Source organism: Gastrolobium bilobum, unplaced genomic scaffold (genome assembly GCF_033153095.1).
Source record: "Gastrolobium bilobum isolate Gb01-03AN ecotype WA unplaced genomic scaffold, APGP_CSIRO_Gbil_v1 utg2909, whole genome shotgun sequence".
In the NCBI taxonomy this organism is placed as follows: Eukaryota; Viridiplantae; Streptophyta; class Magnoliopsida; order Fabales; family Fabaceae; genus Gastrolobium; species Gastrolobium bilobum.
In genome coordinates, this window is record NW_026897436.1 from 85,512 (window position 1) to 107,737 (window position 22,226).

The following is a 22,226-nucleotide window of genomic DNA, read 5'->3' on the forward strand; positions in this document are numbered from 1 at the left end:
ACAATAAAGATTTTTCCTTGTTTTTGGCAATCTTCTCGTCTTTTTTTTCCCTCTCTCCCTCCTTGTATATTTACAATATTAATTACACTTGACTCATTCATATATGTAGATATAGTTATAAATTTGACATGACTCTATTGGAGCAAAGGCTAATTATTAACTTAAAACGGAATATAAAGGTGTAAATAGATCAAATGATTTATTAAAAATTTATTTTCTGATCGAGCCAGGCCTAATATGTATATTAATATAAATCAAGCTCTGGCTTAAAGTAAAGTTTATTTTTAAAATTAATAGGTCAGCCTATATTGTATTATTTTTTAAACAAAATAAAAAAATTAGTTAAAATAATTTTAAATAATCAAATTATATTATTTTAATTAATTTTTAAAATTCTCGATAGATTCAAAAGACCTTGTAGGCTAAAATGGATTGATAAGCTTAGATGAAAAGAATTATCTTATATAGCAAAGATAATATTACAAGTAATATCCACAAGCAAGAGAAAAAATAAAGATAATTAGATCCACATCTGTTTTGTGAGTAAAATAATTTGACTTCACTCATATGAAATAAGAAAAATATAACTCATATTAATATCTGTAAACTCTTGGCTGTTAAATCAATGGTGGTATATAATAGCAACTTCCACTTTTATATGATGTAACTTTCTATGTGTGGAGAAAACCTTCAATGCAGCAGATAAAGGTACATCCATATTGAAAGATGAAATTTTTTGAGATTTGAAAGATAATACAAAAAAAAATACTAATAAAAATGATTTTTCATATTTAGTAAGAGGAAGTATCCGAGTTCAATACTTCATTTGTCTATGGGGGCGTTTGGTAGAGATTTTTTTTTTTACTAGAGAAATATAATTAATAAGAATATGGTGGGAAAATGAGTTTAGTAGGAAAGTTAAAAAAAAGTTATTTGGTTGGTCAAAATATTACCAAGAAAATTGGATTAAATTTTTTGAATGTATGTTTGGTTAAAGGTAAAATATTGATGGAAAAATAGATTGAAATGAAAAAAATAAACCTTATAATTTTTTCTCAAATTTGGTGCCACCAGTCAAAATTTCCATTTTAAACTTTTATGAAACAGGAATTTGAGATAATTACCATTTCGCATAAAGTATTGAAGTTTACCAATTTTCTTGTTTCGTTATTTGCATTTTTCTACGCTTTCAAAATGAAATCTGTGCGGCTGTGCCTATAAAATTTATATAAAATCAGAAAACATCAAAATAGGCTATTATTAGAGAGTGAAAGAGAGGAATAGTAAGAAAGAGAGTTACAACCGTAAACGAGAGAGGTTCACAAGACGAACATTTGTACACAATGAAGGGTTATTTTTGTCAAGAGATTGGAGTTCAATTTTTCACTTCCTCTTTCATCACAAAATACCACATGCAAAGTGATATTTTGAAATAATGATTTTCCTCACATTTTTCACACAATTAACCTTTCCTATGTATCTTATTCTATTGGGAAAGTTTTTGAAAAACTTATACCAAATATGATAATACTTGATATCCGCTAATAGTTCCCATCAATCCCAAAATAAATATGTTAGCAAACACTCCTTAAATGTGGTGGCTTGAAAAGTTGACAAGTGACAGCTGAGGAACTTCTGACGTTGAATTTGTCTCGGATAAACATGAAAGCTGTAATATGCATGGTGGGGAAATGCTGAGATATTTATCTCATTTTGTATCACTTCAAAAATTGCACATTTTTTTTTTTTTTACTTTTTAATAGTGGGTTCCACTTTAATTTTCTCTGTAGCATGAGAGAACTACTCTCATGCAACATGAGAGTAATATTTCTCTTAATTTAAACTAATTTAAGGGTTAGACATTTTCATATTAGACGCAATCTAAAGTATGATGAGTTTGATTTCATTAAATAAAATCAAAATATTAATAAGAAAACCCTTTCGAAACAAATCGTCAAACAAGTAACGCGAGCAGAAAGCCAATCATGCATGCTGCAAAGCGATTGGTTTTCCGATTAAATACGTCTTCTTATTTTCGACTTGACTTTGGTATTAGTTGTCCCATATATGTCATTATGAAACCCCACTAATATTATTACGTTCATCTAACTTTGTATATAAGAACAAATCACTGACTCACAAATCACAACATATCTTGTCAAATGCCTAATTCAGCTTCGTTTTGATTAACTAATGGTCGAAAAGGTTTGGTTTGGTTTAATATGGAAAAGAGTGATCATTTTGTCACACTTCGCAAACAAATTTATCAGATTGTCACGTCAACAGTAAATTTTGTCAAAATACCACGTTGCACCCTTAGCCGTCATTGAAGAAGTCTGAAAATAATTAAGAGTTAAGATAAGATAATGCGAATTAGTTATATTTTCAGACTTCTTCAACGACGACTAAGGATGCAGCGTGATATTTTGACAAAATTCACTGTTAACGTGATAGTCTGGTAAATTTTTTTACCAAGTGTAACAAAATGGTAACTCTTCCTTAATATGGTTAGAGTCTCAAATCAAATCAAATCATTGCTTCAACCAGTAGACAGGATATTCCTTTTATTAAAGTCATTATATAATTGTCAAGTCGTAATCATTTTCTGCTTTTTCTATAATTTATTTTAACAACTCATTTTTAATGATATTTCAAGTTAAAAGTTACATTTTCCTACTATACTATAATAATACCATCTATGAAAATAAATGTTATGCATAAGAACTTAAAAATTATATTTTTGCCCATGTGATAATTATTTGTAATTTGACTCTCATATGTTATGATGACTTCATATCGATTTTACAATATTATTACAAAACTTACAGACGAAATGATATAGAAAACAATTGTTTTAAAGTAAAGTTAAATTTTTAACATATATAATTCAATAAAAATCGAAATTATATAAAATATTAGAATTATGTTTTAACCAAGAAAAAAAAAACAGGGCGGTAACATAAGTTGAATATTGCTCAATGTATGAAACATGACACAACGCGCGTGGATATACGCAGCCCAAAAAAATTATAAAGAAATTAACGTGGAGAAATTTTTTTTTTAATATTCCAATCAACTTATCATTTTGTGATTAATAAGATTTGAAGCAGGTTTTAGAATTAAGATTTTAAATCTCTCTTAAAAACTATACTGAGGAGGATATATGCTCTTATCTCCACTTACTTAGCTCATTTATATCAACTGAGCTATCATTATTTGGTAGAAATTTTTTCACAGTGTTGGTGATTGCATCCGGATAGTAACGAGACCAGCCAACCCAATTCGAGTTCAATAATGCCGCCCTATATTCCTCATAAAGATTCCACTCTTAGAATATGTGGTGTGGGCAAAACCACCAATGTAATGATTTTTTTTATTTTATTTTTTTAAATATTGAAATAATATAATGAATCCCGCATGAGGTGAGTGTGCCACTGGTCCCATATAATGAAGGTGCGGAATTTGTTGGACGGGGGCACTGTCTGACGTTGATAAGTCTAAGACACAATTTGGTGACGATAATTTGCCACGGTTCAAACGTGGCTTGACCAATATCTGTACAAACCTGTAACGTATAGCATTCAACCAAATGATCCAATTCAACAAGTCTTGACCTTTCTCATGCAGCACCGCTCCGGCACCCACCTTATACAGGAGTCATTGCATTAGTTTGGTAATAAAATTCAAAATTACATTATTTCACTATAATGTTATTTTATTTTTGAAAAATTCATCACATGCATTTTTGTCGGGGTAATGGTGTTAGCCTGTTAGGGTGTAGGCCACTAGAATAAGATAAACATTTTTGCGCTCCTTCCTAAACCCTCACGCGGAAACATTTGTGTTTTCACTTCATACAATAGACCATATGGCCATCACAAGAACAAAGCCGCGTGAGCCCACCTTCCAAAAATATCAAATTCATTCCCACTCCCACTATATCATTTTTATAATATAGATTTCTTGAATGTAGGTCATGAAAAGTCTATCAACGGATAAAAGCACTGTTAAGAAACCCGACACCGATCCGACCGGGTCGATTCGGGAACCGGTAAATCGGTTTTATAACTAGTTCGGTTGAAGCAACGGACCGGTCATGTATCAGAACCGGTGCGATCCGGTCCGACCTGGCCAGTTTTCATGAAAACTGGTGACCCGGTCGGTTAACCGGTGACCCGGCCCGGTCCTAAAAAAAAAATCCAATAATTTTTTTTTTAAAATCGTAATAGACATATTTGAATATTTTTTCTGTTTATTGACTTATATAAGTTATGAACCTACAATACTAATATTATCTCAATTATGTACTATGCAGAAAATTTTAATTTGATTTATTGTTAAAGATATAGTTTTCTGAACCTAAAGCCCCGTATCACGATCATTATATTTTTATTTAATCTTTTATTGGATAATAATATGTGATTTATTATTTTTTATATTAAATATTTGAAAGTTTTATCATTTTTTTTAGATATCTGAGTATGTTTATAATTTTTTAATATAAATTATAAAAATTGCATGTAATTACCGGTTCATGCGGTTGAACCAGTGACCCACTAATTAAACCAGTGATCCAGGACCCAATACCTCAACCGGACCAATGAACGGGCCGGTTTTAATAACATTGGATAAAAGATTGAGATAGACCATATTATTCTCATCCATATTTGAAGTATAAGCTTGTAAATTTTTATCAACATTACTATTAATATCACATTTTTTTTTTCAAATTAATTAGAATTTGCGGTCGATAAATTTAAATAAAAGCAAGAAAGGAGTTAAGTTTGAATTGGGCCGAGAAGGGATCCACAAGAGACGGGTTCGGGTAGTAACTTGGTGGACTGGGTTCCATTGCAGTGGCAGAGTTTAGTTCAGTTTCGATGGTTCAACTAACGTTTTAACAACGTGGGAGGCTCCGCCCCAACTCAAACTCAAAGGTAGCATTTGCACTTTGTTTGTGTCGCCTTTAACAATAACATGCATGCTCACACTCACACTCATCATATACCCTCAACTCACACTTAGGATTTCACACTGAATCACACTTCAATCTTCAAACTTCACTTCACCAATGGGATCCTCTGTTTTAACCAACAACACATTGCTTTCTCCCATTTCTCATCCTTCCAAATCCATTTCCTATCAACCCAAATTCTCATTTCTCAAATTCCCCAACTCCAGATCGCATCTCTTGTCTACCCAATTGAGGAAAACCACCACGTTTTGTTCCTCGGATGCTGCTAATGACCCTAAACAAGATACCCCCATCGAATTAAGTAAGTTTTTTTTTTTACCCTCTCTTTTGATTTCAGGTTCTTCTTCCGTTTCAATTCCTTTTTTTTCTTCCGGTTTTGACAAGCATGCATGTTTTCTGGGTGGGTTTTGCTGTTGCAGGGTATCCCGCATTCCCAACCGTCATGGACATCAATCATATTCGTGAGATTTTACCCCACAGGTAAACTCAACATTTGTGGAACATGTTTTTTGTGATTTTCTGAATTGTTTTTTGAATAATTGATTTTCGTTTTTTGGGTGGTTGTGTGGTTCAGGTTTCCTTTTCTTCTGGTAGATAGAGTGATTGAATACAATCCCGGAGTTTCTGCAGTCGCCATAAAGAACGTAACAATAAATGACAACTTTTTTCCAGGACATTTTCCAGAAAGGCCAATCATGCCTGGTGTTCTAATGGTTGAGGTAAACACTATTCCATGTTTTATTGGGGTTGTCTTGTCTTTTGACATATGATGATACTGATACTCGTCTATAATTCCTATGTTATGTTTATGCACTATGGTAAGCTGTTTCTTTCGTTACATAAAATGGACTGTATAAACATCTGTATTGCTTTACTTGGATATATCCTCACAAAATTAGCTCATTTGAAAGTCGAAACTCTAAGAACCTGTTCTAGAGTATCGTGCTTGCACTTATCCTACACTCTTTGTGTTTGTGAAGCATGTTTTATTTGCTGCTGGAGTGGAACTTCATTTATATAAATTTTAATAGATTTTAGGTATAGACATATCAGGCAACAGTCACAGAAAACCTTTATTAAATTGATGCATGCCGGTGTAGTTGCTTGCATTGACTATTTGCTTCAATAAAAAGTGCACCGTCAATTGAAGAGGTCCAACGGTAGCAACAAATGAGAAAACCTATCAGTTTGCCTAAACATGAGCAATAAAAATTTAGGATAAATTTAAAGAAGTTACTGTAGATTGTTTTTAAATTTTAACATTTACTATATTCTTACTTGCTCTATAAAGCAGAGAATTTGACTGTTTCCTTCTACAAAATGAATCAATGTGATTATTATAATCTCACCCTTATCCGTATATGTCTCCTTGTTAGTGTACTTTTGCCTATAGTACTGTGTATATGGTAAATGTGAAATTTTGCCTATAGTTATTTATTCCCTTTATTACATAATTCGATCTAAATTGAAAATGCACTAAAAGAATGAACTAGTCTATTGTGCATGTGTTGCATCATAGGATAAAATAAGGATAAGGCTTGAATTAGAGGAAAAATGTTTTTAGTAACATGGATAGAAATTTTTGAAAGATCTTGGAATTCTAGCTTGACCTTCTCCCACTTGAAGTAGTTCTTCAAGTTACCCTACTATGGCTATCAGCAAATCAATTCAGCTCGTAGTTTCTTATGAACCAAGAGTTCTGATTGGGGTTTGTAATTGAAAAAAATCTGACTTTGTTTTACATCATTGGCTTGCTCCCCGAGTCCTGAATGTAGCAAGGGCTGGCAAATACAGTGGTGCCATATATATATATATATATATATATATATATATATATATATATATATATATATATATATATATATATATATATATATATATATATGTACTCCACATTAAACCTGACTAGCGAGTGTGGGGTGGAGACAATCCTTGTACGCAGCCTTACTCTTGCATAATTGCAATGGGGCTGTTTCCTGGATTCGAATCCATATATATATATATATATTTATATTTATGTATGGATGTATGTATATTAATTGTATATAAAAAATAGTGGGCCTTCCTATAGGAATAGGACATGTTCCTGGCCTGTTTTTTGTAGCTTTTAAATGTGTGATTGAAGCATTTTTGTTTTCAAGAAACTATTTTTAGTAGCAGCACTACAATAGTAGGCTTGTACATTTTTGTTTTCAAGAAACTATTTTTAGTAGCAGCACTACAATAGTAGGCTTGTAGCTTTTTTTGGCCTTTCATTTGTCAAGGAACATGATCCTCATGCTAGATTCTCAGACTTATCCAAAGCTCATATCTACCTGATTGAGGTCATGTATGCACAGCTTAGACATGTGTCTTTGCATCTACCTGTTAAGTGAAACACATCTTACTTCCTCTATGGCATTTCTTATGTTAGACAGTGACACATGTATATCATTCAAATGTTCATGACTTGTCTTCGACACTCGTCTTTAGTTCTAAAATCTAATATTGACATTCTAACGAAGAGAGAGAGAGAGAGAGAGAGAGAGAGAGAGAGAGAGAAATTTTCAGGATCTTGATAAAGTGACGGATAGGACCAGTTTCTCTCTGTGTGTGTGTGTTTGTGTGTGTGTGCGTGTGTATTTGAAATAATTAAGATTCTAGGTCATTGCATCTACTTGAGTTCCCATACTTTCGAGGTCTGTATTTCATCAAATGACGAAAACGTTACTTCAACATCAATATCACCTTTATCCCAAATTAGTTGCCATCTCATGTCGATATAGCCATATAAAAGCAAGAACATATTAAGGAAAAATAAATAAGAAATAAGTAAAATAATATAAATGTGTGTGTGTGTGTGTGTGTGTGTGTAATAAATTGATTTTTAAATAAAAACATAGAAAAATTCCACCCTTCCATGATACTAATACAATAACTTTCCTCCACTCCGTTCTAAGACAAACCACATGCAATCTATTTTTCACTTCGCGAAGTCATGTTTTACTACTTTCCTCCAATTAAGTTTCAGTTGTCTTCTTCATTTTTTTTTATGTTATGATATCTGTGACAAACTTCTTTTCTTACCGGAGCATCTAAGGGTTTTCGAAGAATATACCCAAACTATCTCAATGTATCTTCTCTCATCTTTTCTTCCACCATACTACTCTAATTTTTTGTCAAATATTTTCATTTCTTATTTTATCCATCCTTGTGTGACCATACATCCATCCTTGAATGAGGAAGTAATTACTAATTAATTTTAAAATGAAGGGTCTTCGATTCCTAAGAGTTGCAATTCTTGGGGAGGGTGGAGAAACACAAACCCGAAACTGGATTAGTCAGGTCCATTAAGACTTTGGATACCGATTGGTATCTATACATCAACATCAACATCAACATCAACAACACCTTTATCCCAAATTAATTGGGGTCGGTGGTAGATGAACCCACATGAGAGATACAAAACGGTTGAAAAAAAATAAAAAATAAAAATAAAAATAAAAAAAATAAAAAAAGATAAAATAAAAATAAAATAAGATAAAATAAAATAAAATAAAATAAAATAAAAATATATGTATATATAAATAAATAAAAGTAAAAAAGAAAGGGACAAGAAGAAGTGGGGGAAATGAAGGGGAAAAGGACTAAAAAGGAACCATCCGGAACATAGGAATAACAGCGGGTCTAACCCTTGATATGCGCCTAGCATATAAGGAAATCTGAGCCAAAAAGAGAAAGAATGTTGATGAAATCTTGAGAAAAAGAACAAGAATCACTGTTAATTTGTCAAAATCTTAATCAAGGATTGAATACTGATTTTATGCTAATTTTGTAGGAAAAAGCAAACAAACTGGAGCAAAACGAGGATTTTGCAAAATCAAAATCCACGCTCAAAGCGTGGATCTCACGCTGGCAGCGTGGAAGAAATTTTTCAGACAGAAGCGTTCACGCTTGAAGCGTGAATTTGACGCTGAGAGCGTCAGTTTGCGAATTCTCAGACCCCGTGTTTTGCAACGGGGCAATTTTGGAAAAGAAAAAGATTTAAAAATCAAGTTTTTGATTCAGCAATGAGATCTCTATCCAAATTAGAGATAAGATTAGATGATTTGTGGTAAGATTGAATCAAGATTTGAAATTCTAATTTATCAATCAAATCTCCAAGGTTGTTACATGAAAAAAAGGAAACAATGTTTAAATCAAATACAAACTCTTGGATGGGCTCAATGCCGGTGGTTATAAATAAGGAGATTGGGAGCACAACAAAGGAACGAATTCACAACTCGGAGCAAGCAGTAGAGGACTGAAGATCAAGAATTCTTTTCCATTCTTTTCAGTAATTATAGTTTTTTTTATGCTTTCTTTTGAATATTTGTTTATGTCAGATATGATTATGTCTAGCTAAGTTCTTTTATTGTAGTTAGGGTCACAACCCTATGTGAACCCTTGTTATGACGGATTGATTTAAATTATTTTACTCGCTTATATAAATTTCTTTATCTTATCTTGTGCGTATTTGATATTTTCTTTATTAAACCTGATCAATTTGATAGTTGAAAATAGTTTAAGGGTTAGAACCTTAAATAGGGATATTGGGGTTTCTGATCTCGAAAGGAGATAAGACAACTATTGGTATGCATACTAGGGATAGATGTATATTTAATTGCAGATGTTGGAATTACTGTGTTCATTGCTTAATTCTCATGAGGGGTTACTAAGGGATTAGGATTCTAAGTGAGGTTAAATGGTTAAGTTACCAAGGGATTGGGATTTAATTATTAATATATTGAGATCATAATTATCTGAGAAATTATATAAATAAGTATTTTGTATCAATCCAAAGTAATACGTGGGGATCATAGGGAGAGTGTTCCCTAACTGCAATTCTTTCTCATATTTTAAAAACCAACTCCATTATTATTCTTCTTTTCATTCTTAAAAATACAAAAACTCAAAAAAATAAGTCTTTACTTTTATGGTTACTAAGATTCAATTTGATTTTCCCAACAAGAGATTAAGTTTTTCAACTTAAAGTGACTGATTATTTTAGTACTTGGTTTTCAATCCCTGAGGAGACGATCTTTCTTACTACTTTACTACTTATGCGAAATGGTATACTTGCCGGATAGCATCAACCCTCCACCATACTTATAGCTTTTCTCCATTCCGTTCTAAGACTTACTGTCCGCCAATCTATATCCCACTCCATTAAATCATGTTTTACTACCTTTCCCCAAGTAAGCTTCGGCCTACCTCTGCCTTTTTTTGTGTTTAGCTCTTGGTCTTGAACCTAGCCCCTCTAGTGTAAAATTTTGTGATGAAGATTGATAAGTAAATTGTGACTAACTTCATGTTCATATATGCTCACTAGATTTTGAATATGATATGTATGTTGGTGACTTTCTTTCTGTGTGTGTCAACTTTCCTTTGTGTCCCATTTATGGCTTCTGTGTTTCATAGGCATGAAATAACTGTAGGATGCATGCATCGTGCTGGGTTGAGTGCATTATACTCAGTTCATAAATTATCCCTTGGTGTCTTGCTTAGATTATGGTTAGCTTTTACGATTTTAAATGTGATAAGAACATCAGCAGGAGCACATTATCTGGTCTCTGACACTAATATTTTACCTTCATCTTGATTGGACCTTCATACAGTAACCTTCGATTCTTTGTTAGATGGTAAAGCTCATACTTTCAGTGCACTATACTGTTTAGGTTCCAACTTCTGAAAGACCTTTTGAGTTGAGATTCTAAATTAGCAGATAAGTTTGAAAACTGCTTTTTGTACAAAAAAAAAAAAAAAAAAAACTTTCAAAACTTTCGTTTGACCAGGAACTATCTCATACCTGGCTAGTGAGAAAGTAAAGAAAATAAAAGTGGAATCTTATATGATTTCTGTTGGAATGTACTTTAAAAGCCGACATGAATGTGAGGTCTTTGGCTGCAGGCAATGGCACAAGTTGGTGGTTTGGTCATGTTGCAACCTGAAGTGGGAGGTTCTCGTGACAACTTCTTCTTTGCTGGAATAGACAAAGTGCGATTTCGTAAGCCTGTGATTGCAGGAGACACCTTAGTTATGAGAATGACACTTATTAAGCTGCAAAAGCGATTTGGAATAGCAAAGATGGAAGGTAAGGCATATGTTGGAGGTGAGGTTGTGTGTGAGGGTGAGTTTTTGATGGTTACAGGAACCGAATAAGTAGACATATTCCTTCCAACCGAAATACAGTTGATTTTGCTGCATCTTTTGATTAAATGCTTCTGCATTTTGAATGCAGAACTTTGTGAACGTTTAATTTACATTTTCAATGAAATCTATCTGAATATTTTGTTCTTTATGGCTTTGCTTTCGTTGTTTAGAGCGATATTATCTTTTATCTATGAACATATAAGCATTTGACCTTATATGCTCTCATTCAGATTTGTTTTCAGAGTGTAGGAATCCAAGCTAACTCTACATTTTTTTTACCCTATTGCGTATGAAAAAGATAGATAATGCTTCGTATGCCAACTGCTTCACCGACCTGGGCAAACGTACATTCTTCAAGTCTCCCATATATCTTTTACTAAACCTGGTCTTGGAAAGAAAGGTAAATGCAAGTACTTATGCGATGGCTACATTACAGTACAGACATAAGGTGAATGCATTCAATATTAGAGCATGGAATTTGAATTTGTCACGGGGTAACACACACACACACAGGACAAAGATGCATTTGCAACAACTGTCTAGCCTCTCAATTCGATTATCTACATGAATTGTTTAGTTTACAAGCCAAGAGCGCCAAGGGGGGTCTTCCCTTGTCCAGCCTCAAAGTAGAAAATCAGCATAGCCAACATAGCAATCCTGGCATGCTTAATCTCAGCCAATTTCAATCTTTCTAGCTTTTCTCTATCTGGAATGTAAACACCATCCTTAAGAGTGCCAGCCAAGCCCAAAGGGTCAAAAAATTTGCCCCCTGGGTAGCCTTGATCGCCAGTGGCATTGGCAAAGTTCTCTGCGGTTCTTGACCATGGAGTGGCCCATTCAACTGACTGTGAATCTGGGTTGAAGAAGTCCACCCATCTCTTGCTCTCTACCCACCCCATGAGAAGCAACTGGGTGCCTAGAAGAGAACCAAATGAGAAAGGAGCAATTGCATTAGGGTCAGCTCCAGCCTCAAACCATGGAACTCCACTCCAAGCTTGGCCTACAAAGATCCCTACAACTGCAGCCATTGCCCACCGCCCATGAATGAGCTCAGCTTCTCTGTACCATTTGAGGAATGCAGGGTCCTTGCCTAGGCCTAGTGGATCAAAACCATAGTCACCTGGTAGCCTGCAAGTGAAAAGCATTCAACAGAGAGAGAATAAGTCAAATTCTGAAAAGAAACCAAGAAAGAAAATGAAACAAAAATGGAGAGAAACTGAGTAGATGGGTGGACTCACGATCCATCGAGCCATTCTGGGTCGATGAAGTTCCCACCACCTTTAACAGCAGGGATCCATGATTTCTTTGCTGCAACAGCTGCAGCCACAACAAGTCTTTTAGGACTAACAGTAGGACCAACTTTGCCACCAGTACCACTAGCCAGAAGGGTTTGGCTCCTCTTTCCTCCACACAAGAAAGAAGATCCCAACCCATTTAACACAGCACCAGATGTTGCAGCTGCCATCTCTCTTTTCCCTCTATAATACACTCTCTGGGGAGATAGTGAGACAAAGATGCTGCTTTTGAAGTTTTATTTGCAAATGCACACTTGGGAGTGGTTTTATCTGTGAGTGGATGTGAAGTGGGAGAAAATCTATAAGGGGTTCTCATAGAAGGCCAAGTAGGACAATGAAATCTGTTGTTGAAATCTTTCAGCTATCGTGGATAGATTTCGGACCAATAGGAACTGGATCTCCATCCTCATCCCATGTTGCACCAACCACGTGGAAACTGGACCACCCACCTCACCACCTATTCCGTTCCACTTCGGTCTTTTTTTATCTTTAGCTTTTGTCCTTGTTTTGGAAGATCAGTAGATACCAACAAAACCAGTTTAATGAAGCAAAGATATGGATGAGAAAAAATGTGCTTCTTCACCTCACAAAAATATGGTATATTTACTCTTTCAAATGCTTTGGAGACATGGGATGATAATTAACAAAAAGCTAAGAAGTGCGTAAATTTTAAGGACAAAAAAAGATGTAAAAAATCCAATTAAGGGCAGAGAGATGTTAGGAAGGAAGGATGCGTTGATTGAAAGTTATTATATGATATATTTAATGGTTGATGTGATTTTATTTACTTAATTTAGAAAGAAATTAAAGTTTAAGGCTAGATATATTTTTAATTATTCAATTTAAAAACAAATTCAGTTTACATACTTTTTTTAAAAGCAAAGTAATATTATAAATAATTTAAATTGAATTATCAATATTCTTATATGAATACTTTTTAAAAATTATAAAAGCAGTTAATATTTAATAGGAAAAAGTTCACTAATATCTTTGTGGTTTGTTTTAGAATCACTTATATTTTTATAATTTTTTTTATCACATATGTCCCTGTAATTTGTAAAATGTAAAAAACTACAAAGACATAGGTAATTTTGAAGTAAATTACAGCGTCATTGATAAATTTTTTCCCATATAATATTTTGTCTATGCCTTCTTTTTTTATTTTTTTGGAGTTATCCAACTCTAATTATCTCTTTGAGACGAGTTGGCTCCCTCCGGTATTCCCACGAGCTTCGACTCTTTGAGCCGGCTATGGGACTAATCTGGAGTGCGGGGGAACAGTGATGGCTAAAGGTTCAGTCCCTTCCCCAAGAATGCATTCAGCAAGAATCGAAGACATAGGTAATTTTGAAGTAAATTACAGCGTCATTGACAATTTTTTTCCCATTTAATATTTTGTCTATGCCTTCTCTTTTGCAATATGAACCGCCTTTAATTTTCTGGTAATTATTTAACTAATTAATGTTTTTTGTTTTTTTTCCACTTAAATAGATATAAAAAATAAAATTAGCCGTCCCTCTCTGTTCACTTTGTCTGATGTTGTTCCTTCCCAAAAACTCTCATTCTTTATTTTGACTGAAGCAAAGCAACTTTTCATTTTATACATTAATTACACTTGTTTACGAAAATAAAAATAATTAACCTTGCAAATAACATCTCAAATAACAGGAAGATGCCCAGTTAAAAAAAAAAAAACAGATGATAAATTTATTATTGAGAAAACAAACCAAGACATCTTTTTCTATCAAAAAAACCTAGATACTAAATGGAAGAAAAATTAATTCAAACTTGCATTACAAAGTAAAAGCTATAACAATTCATATCCTTCCAGAATTACATAATGTGAAATATGAAAAAAGAAAAAAGAGAGAATGTAATAGTTAGCCCAAACAAAAAAATTAAATTAGATAAAATCAGATTCATGTGATAATTTATCTTTGTTGTTCTGGACAAAATTTATTGGATTTTTTGTACCACAATTGTATCGATTCATATAGAGTGGAGAACATTCAAGAATTCAACTGTTTTTGTCAGTTATCTACGGAAAAATTTAGTGTTGAGGGAACCCACTTTAATTTTTATGGATTATTTTTTCTCTGATATATGTTTTAAGTGCCTATGTTTGTGGACTGTGGTGACTCAGCACTAGAAGTTTTCTGGTTATCCACATGTTCTCATCATCGTCTTCACTCTTCATCCACAGTTTCACAGTTCCAACTCATAAAACCGTAATCATGCATTAGAACAAAATCGAAAAACAATTAATAAAAAACAGAGCTTGATGAAATGGCTGAACTCTTTTCCAGAAGCTTCCATTGTCTCTCAGTTCCATGCCGCAACCTTCCGCCAAAACCTTCGGAAAGGCTTCGAATTTCTGCTCCAACTCTACTTCCCAAACGATGGATGAGCTTCACCCACCATGCTCGTGTGCTTGCCAATTCCAATTCACCCTCAAGCTCTTACCCAAACTTTGATCCTGAAGATGTTGATCTTCTCTCTTCAACTGGTATTCTACCTTAACTCTCAAGACTCCAACTTTTTTCCTTTTTACTTCTTGGGTTTATGTTAATTTTCAATTTTGGTTAGTGGGGTATTTCTATTTTGGGTTAAGTTTTTTTTTTTTCGCTGTTTTTTCTGAATTGTCCATTATACTTGAGCTTCTGGTTCTTTTGGCAGAGTGTTCCGATGGTAGTTTTGTGTTCCGGTTTGGCAATGCTAGTGAGATTAGAGATAACCGTGAGGGTGTTGAGGAAGGAGGTAAAGCTGGTGTTAGAACTTTGAAGAGTGAAGGTGTTGAAAAATTGAATATTGAGGTTGATCATAATTCCGGGGAGGATATTGAATCTTCTTGTGAGGGTGTTGAGGAAGGAGGTAAAGCTGGTGCTAGAACTTTAAAGAGTAAAGGTGTTGAAAAATTGAATATTGAGGTTGATCATTATTCCGGGGAGGAAATTGAATCTTCTTCTATTGTAGTAGTTGGTGTTGCTGATCAAAATCCCCAGCTTCTCGTTAATGATAAGGAAAGTGTTGTTCTTGATAATGATTCTGAGACACCTGTGATCAATGATTCACTAAACATTGATAGACATTTGATGTTGGATTCAGTAGATGATGGTGACGGTCAACATGAAATTTTAAGTGAAGAAGTTGCTGCTGAGTGTAATGGTGTCCCGAGTGTGTCTCAGGAAGATTCTGAAGTTGATAGTCACAAAGAAGTTGTCGTTTCAACGGTTACTCTAGAATCAGATGTATTTACTGATCCGATTAGTTGTGCTTCTGGGGAAGTTGAAGAGAAAGGTGATATTGTGGCTTATTTGGTGTCTTCTTAATCATCGTTATCCATTGAAGTTTTTAATAGTCATTGTTCTGTTTGTCAGGTAGAAGGCTAACATTGAAGTTGCTCATCTCTCTACAGCTGACAAGGGTCATAGTGTAGATAGAGCAACAGACAACCTGACTGGTGGTGTTTATGCTGACTCAAGCGAATTGGTGCCAGTATCCACTTCTTTAGAGTCTGAACAAGTTGTTTATGGAGCAACAAACGACCTGCCTGATGGTGTTGATGCTAACTCAAGTGAATTGATGCCAGTATCCACTTCTCTAGAGTCTGAACTAGTTGCTAATGATGAACAAACAACTCACCACATTGTGGATAACTCAATTGATGAGAGTAAAACGGGAAAGTCAGCAATGGTTAGTCTTATTCCCTTTCCTTAAAATGGCTAAAATTTACTTTTCCATGCATATGGTTTTCTTTGAGTGCATTTAGCTATCCAGCTTTAATGACTTTTAAGTGCTTAAATCATCCCCTTCAGGAATTTTATTTTACTGGATATATGCTACTGTTTCTAATGTGATTTCTGTGTTTCTTTGTTTGTTTAGTTACATGACTTGGTTCCATCCTCCGATTTGGAAAACAAAATAGATGTGGGCAATAGTGAAATAAGTGATTATGAAAACCCCTCACATCCTGCTGAACCAGAGATACATTCAGTTGAGACGGCTATTCAGGGGTATGCCAACTATCTTTTCTCTTTTCTGTATTGTAAATTATGTTCACTCTTTCTTGTGGTCTTCGGTATATGATTAGTGAAATGTATTCCCACTAGTGAAAACTTTCTCCTTTTCCCTCAAAAAAGGAATGTTTCTGAGCACATTCTCGTTACGGAATTTGGATACAGCAATGATGATTTTCAAAGCCTGGAGAGTGTTATAGAAGTTGTATATGGTGCAAGTAATATATTGCTATTAATGAGGAATGAAACACAATAATTCCCAATGGCTATCTTATTGTACTGAAAGCAAAAAGCAGAAACCAAACCATTATAGATGCACGTATCTAGATTTGATACTTGACAAACTTCTTGGAATTTCAAAATGACACCTTTTTCATGGTTCTTCGTTGCATGTACACAGAGAAAAAACTTCAAGAATGGAGCTTTTCCTAGTTTCTGGTGCGGCTTACTTGCCTCATCCCTCTAAGGTACCTTTCAGTCATTAATATCTTGACTCGTTCTGCCTTGTCAATAGGGATAAGAATGCAGCATGCTAAGCTTACAAATGACTCAGTCGGGATTTTAGTGTTCTAGTTAAATCAAATTTTGGAAAAGAAATGAATGATTTAAGTTATATTTTCTAAATTTTGCAAGCACATGATACAGGTTTGCTCTTCTGTTAATAATTAATCATTATTGTGACTGTTCTTGTTTCTGTTTTGGTATCGTCGATATGTTTGATGTTTCTTAAGTGACAAAAGTTATACCAAAAAATTCTAGGGGTACTGTTACAAAAAAAAAAGAAAAAAAGAATATATATATATATATATATATATATATATATATATATATATATATATATATTCATGTGTGTATCCAGTTGATAGAAGAAAAAAATTCTGTTGGAAGGTCATGACACTTGAAGGGAATGACGAACTTTAATTTTTTTTGTCAGTGGGATATAGAATCTGTGTTGTTAGGAGTTACAGCTCTCAAATGCATAATTTAACCAGGTCTGGAAGCAATGTAACCAACAATGTGCAAGTACTTGTAGTGTAGGAATTTGACAGGTGTTAAAACATATGAAATATCGTGATTGTATCTTAGAGTAATTTAGAGTATCTTAGATTATCTCTTATGATTGATTTCCAAATATCCATATATTTCATGATTTGTTTCCTTATTTACTTAGGATTAGGAGTCTTCTATTAGTATAAATGGAGCTTAGTGCTTTGTCTTTTGTATCACATTTGAAGGCATCCTTCGTATCAAATCAATGTCAACTTTAGATCATTCAGTCTTCATTCTCTCTTCTTTTCCTTCCTACCAAAATCTTTATAGCTTAAACAACAGGTTTATTGAATGAATATAAGTAGGAACATGTACATGACATTTTAAGTGATGTTTGACTTGAGTACTGAATGACAGATGGTAAATAAGCCAACTGATAACAATTTCCAGGCATTGACAGGTCGAGAGGATGCTTATTTTATTTCTCGCCAAAACTGGCTAGCTGTGGTGGATGGAGTTGGTCAGTGGTCACTTGAAGGTATTCTTTCTACAGTATTTGGAATTCAGTGAAGCATCTAATATGCCCCCCCCCCCCCCCCCCCCCTCTTCTTCTATGTGTCTGCTGAAAGAAGTGCAGTCTGGTGCTGAATCTCTGTTTTGGATGTTAGCTTATTACAAAGTCCAAGTCTCCAACATGCTCATTTCCCCCCCTTGGATGCCGCCAATTCTTGAAATTATGTTTATTCTCTGTTTAATTTGTGAACCTGCATTTACTTTTTTCATTTGTTGGACTGAGCAAAGTGTAATACCCATCACATGCTTCCCATGCCTTGCCAGTTGCCACTGTCAAAGCTCCGATCATTAGTCTTTCTCAGTTTTAATCTATACTTATACACCCGAAAAATTATGCAGGGAGTAATACTGGAGTGTATATCAGGGAACTCATGGAAAAGTGTGAAAATATTGTGTCAAATTATGGAAACATTTTAACAATAAAACCTGCCGAAGTTCTCGCCAGAAGTGCTGCTGAAACACAATCTCCAGGATCATCTGCTGTTTTGGTTGCACATTTTGATGGTCAGGTAAATGATTAACTGTTTTTGCTAAGTTGTTTAAATTATAGAACAGAATAAGTGGGTAGCTCTAATGAACGATGGCAATGCAAGATTGAGTGAAGTCTGAGTTATTCATTCAATTGATTCTGCAATTTCAACTACCTCAGAGTATTATATTCACATTATTTTTAATACTGCTACCGTTATTTGAATTCACTTTACATGATATGCAGTATGCCTATGTAGGAGTATGAAAATACTGTTCTGTATATCTTTGATTGGGATATTAGTTCATCTTCATAACTATTTCCAAGTTATGAGGCATTTGGGGAACCAGAATGTTCTCCCAGACTCCCAGTTCATAGCATATTAGAATTTGTTGAGAAGCATGATGTCATTACAGCTGGAGCACTTATATGTATGAGGAATGGTTCATGAGAAGCAAACAATTTATTCCTGATTAAATTTTTTGGAGTACTAGGGTCTCGTCTTTGGAGTAAAATGATGCTATTTATGAAAGGATACGTCTAGCTCCTTTAATAGTTCTGAAGTTGCACGTATCTATGAGACCTTAGACATATATAAGAAGTAAACTAATGAGGGAGAACAGCTATTAATGGAACTGCAGTTATCATCTACATAATAGTTTTTATGGTGCAACTTTGTAAATTAGCCAGTAATTGCAATAGGGTCTTTAACATGGTCTTAAATCTCTTCGAAGTTCTTCGATTCGATTTGACGACTTCACTTTATATGGATTTCTATTATTTTTCTTGTGTAAGGGCCAAAGTTCCTTGCAATCACTTGGCGATTGGGCATTTTTGGAGTTTGGGTAAGGGGGGGAAGGCAGTATGTGTTCTGATTTACATTTATGTCCCATGTCTTTGCATCTTAAGCTTTTGAAACAACTGTTTCATTTTCAGGGGAGAGCCCCAACCGTTGTTTTGCATGTCATTTAAATTTGTACATATTATACTTAGGTAATATGAAAAGATATTCAGTTAAACACGCAAGTATCCCATTACTTTATCTAAGGCAGAGACAGATTATGTTTCCTGGCTACTTAAATCTTGGGTTGCAAAGACAATTGTGTCTTAACATTTTCCCAAGGATGTGAATCATCTCAAGGCAATTTGTTTGCAGGCCCTCCATGCAGCCAATATTGGGAACACTGGATTTATCATTATAAGAGATGGTTCCATCTTAAAAAAATCAGCTCCCATGTTTCATGAATTCAGTTTTCCATTACAGATAGTTAAAGGTGACGATCCCTCAGAAATCATTGAGGTATGTGATCTACCTCGCAGCATTTTGTCATTTTCAACTGATGAGAGAAATATTTTGGAACATTATTCGTTTCCTTTCTCCTATAGCCACGAGATTTTAGGTATGCTTTATTTGAACAATGAGGTTCAAAAGTTTAGAAGTTATTAATATTCATTAAACCTGCAAGATTAATTTAAGTATATTTGATTGAATATGATAGCAATTCAAGGTAAAATGTGTTTCAGGGGTACAAGATCTATCTAAACGGTGGTGAAGTGATTGTAACTGCTACTAACGGCCTTTTTGACAATCTTTATGAACAAGAAATAGCATCAATTGTGTCAAAGTCCCTACAAGCTAGCTTGAGCCCTCAGGTTGATTGCTTTATGCCTTTCTTTCATTTTTGGTCTGTCTATCTTTCTAATGCTTACATGTAACTGGCAAGAATCTCTTGTATAGATTCTGTTAAAATTTAAAAGTTATAAATTAAAAAATGTGTAAGAGAAAAATATGTTAAAAATATAAAGGAAGTATGCATAATTAATTCTAATAAAATCTAAAAAATATAGATTAAAAGAGAAAAGATATTTATGATTATAAAGAATGGGATAGAATATTATGCATATCTTTTTTTTATGCCTACTTTACCTGCTCATCTCCAACACGGTTAAATCATAATCTCAACTAACATTTATCTTTTCTCTCTCCTCTTGAGATTCTGATATAATATTGTTAGAAAGGAGTAGATAGAATAGACTTGAAAAAAAATAGGCATAATATCTTATTCCATAAAAAATATATGTATAATTAATTTAAAAGAATTTAAAATTTAAAATAGGAAAAGTTAAGTTATACATCAGGACGAATGAGTGGCAAAGAAATTCATAATTTTAGTTAAGCATTTTCTTGATCTCCGCATTATATAAAATGTAGATATGTTTATTATGTATTATCAAATTTCATCATTTTGATATTTTGGGTGAAAGAAAAAAGTAAACAAGTCTAATATCTTGTTGATAAACACCATGCCAAAGAAGAGAAATTTTTTCAAAATGTCATCTATCAAAGAAAGTACAACCTATTGCTAACTTATTAACTTTTCCTTTATAGCATTACTTTGGGAATATATTCTATATATTGCAAAATACCATGTAGAAGTATTTACAAAAAAAAAAAAAAAATACCATGTAGAAACGTCTCTGTTCAAAATCGTGATCAATATCAAATTCACCTTGTGGAGGAGTCTAAACCACTTGGGAGCTTATGGTAACGGGTATGGGTAACTTGCAGGAAATAGCAGAATTATTGGCAATGAGAGCACAAGAGGTTGGAAGGTCAACATCCACAAGAAGTCCTTTTGCTGATGCAGCCCAGGCTTTGGGCTATGTGGGATATACTGGTGGCAAGCTTGATCATGTAACTGTTATTGTCTCATTGGTTCAAACTACATAGCTCTTTCTCATTTCTTGTCTTTTTATCTATCTACATTTCACGTGTAAATGCAAACAGGTATTTAAATTTATCATGATACTCAAGAGTCGCAATTTTTTCTTATCAACTTTCCACCTATTTGGGTGCTATTGCGACCCATTAATGCATGACATTAATTTTTTTTTTTTTTTTCGGATTCCTATATATTCCGTAAGATATCCTTCTTAGTGGTAAAAAGAAAAGAGAGAAAATTGGCAATACACATTTCTTGCAGGCATGCATGATTGTGCACGAATGTGAAAGTGATTCTATTTGAGTATAACAAGAAAAAGGCTAAAACGGGACATCAAAAGCTACATGGAACTATGTCTACGGCCTTATTAATACAAGGGGTGCGTAAGTTCTACTCATGCATACAAAAATAAACACTTGAATCTGAGAAAACCTTCCTGTCACGTAACAACTAAACACTTCAATTCAATCTGATAGCATATAGTCTTCAATATTCATAAACACTATTTACTAATTTAGTCAACGTTATAACAAAAAAAAAAAAATTAAAAAATCGAAATTTAACTTTGAAAAACACAAGGAGGAGCTTAAAAATGAGCTCAGATTTTCCGTTGATGATTGCGATAAGTTGCTGGTGACAAAGCAATGACGTAAAATAATGTAGGGGGGCGTTTGGTATCGGAGAAAATTTTTTTGTCCGAAAATCTCGATTTTTAAAAATATAATTTTTACATTCAGTTTGCAATAATATCTGAAAATTTAAAATTTACAAAAAATTATTTTCCCGAAAATCCTAAGATAAGTCATGTACCAAACGGCCCCGAAGGTTGTTAACCCACAACTTTATGCATGTACCTTTTTTATTTTAGTATTCTGGTTGACGTAGCAGCAAGAGCATTCCATCAAGGTAACTTTACCTTTCTATCCAAATATTTTTCTTTGTGCTTTTTGCTTTCGGAGGCACAATAACACAAAGGTATAACAATGTGTTGTTTGCTCTCCTTTGGAGGAGGAT

The 22,226-nt window shown here is 33.8% G+C and overlaps 3 protein-coding genes across 4 annotated transcripts; 2 read left to right on the forward strand and 1 right to left on the reverse strand.

Annotated features, from left to right (window-relative positions):
- Positions 1-4,919: 4,919 nt before the first annotated feature.
- On the forward strand, positions 4,920-11,411 carry LOC133306905 (uncharacterized). The gene is made up of 4 exons (XM_061507290.1): positions 4,920-5,276; positions 5,395-5,455; positions 5,550-5,694; positions 10,904-11,411. The coding sequence occupies exons 1-4, from the start codon at positions 5,072-5,074 to the stop codon at positions 11,153-11,155; spliced, it is 663 nt and encodes a 220-aa protein (XP_061363274.1). The 5' UTR covers positions 4,920-5,071; the 3' UTR covers positions 11,156-11,411.
- Positions 11,412-11,671: 260 nt separating this feature from the next.
- Positions 11,672-12,720, reverse strand: LOC133306904 (chlorophyll a-b binding protein CP24 10A, chloroplastic). Its single transcript, XM_061507289.1, has 2 exons — positions 12,385-12,720; positions 11,672-12,274 (listed from the first exon to the last, which is right to left on the reverse strand). Exons 1-2 carry the CDS (start codon positions 12,609-12,611, stop codon positions 11,725-11,727), a joined length of 777 nt encoding a protein of 258 aa, XP_061363273.1. The 5' UTR covers positions 12,612-12,720; the 3' UTR covers positions 11,672-11,724.
- Positions 12,721-14,552: 1,832 nt separating this feature from the next.
- Positions 14,553-21,330, forward strand: LOC133306898 (probable protein phosphatase 2C BIPP2C1). 2 transcript variants are annotated; one of them, XR_009750976.1, is made up of 10 exons: positions 14,553-14,947; positions 15,118-15,738; positions 15,857-16,134; positions 16,324-16,454; positions 16,858-16,924; positions 17,898-17,985; positions 18,360-18,529; positions 19,646-19,889; positions 20,014-20,142; positions 21,059-21,197. XR_009750976.1 is itself a non-coding variant. In XM_061507280.1 (10 exons), the coding sequence occupies exons 1-10, from the start codon at positions 14,728-14,730 to the stop codon at positions 21,218-21,220; spliced, it is 2,010 nt and encodes a 669-aa protein (XP_061363264.1). In that variant the 5' UTR covers positions 14,553-14,727; the 3' UTR covers positions 21,221-21,330. The 2 variants fall into 2 exon arrangements, 1 of the variants encoding a protein (XP_061363264.1); XM_061507280.1 differs by having other exon boundaries at positions 19,646-19,789; positions 21,059-21,330.
- The last annotated feature ends 896 nt before the right edge of the window (positions 21,331-22,226 follow it).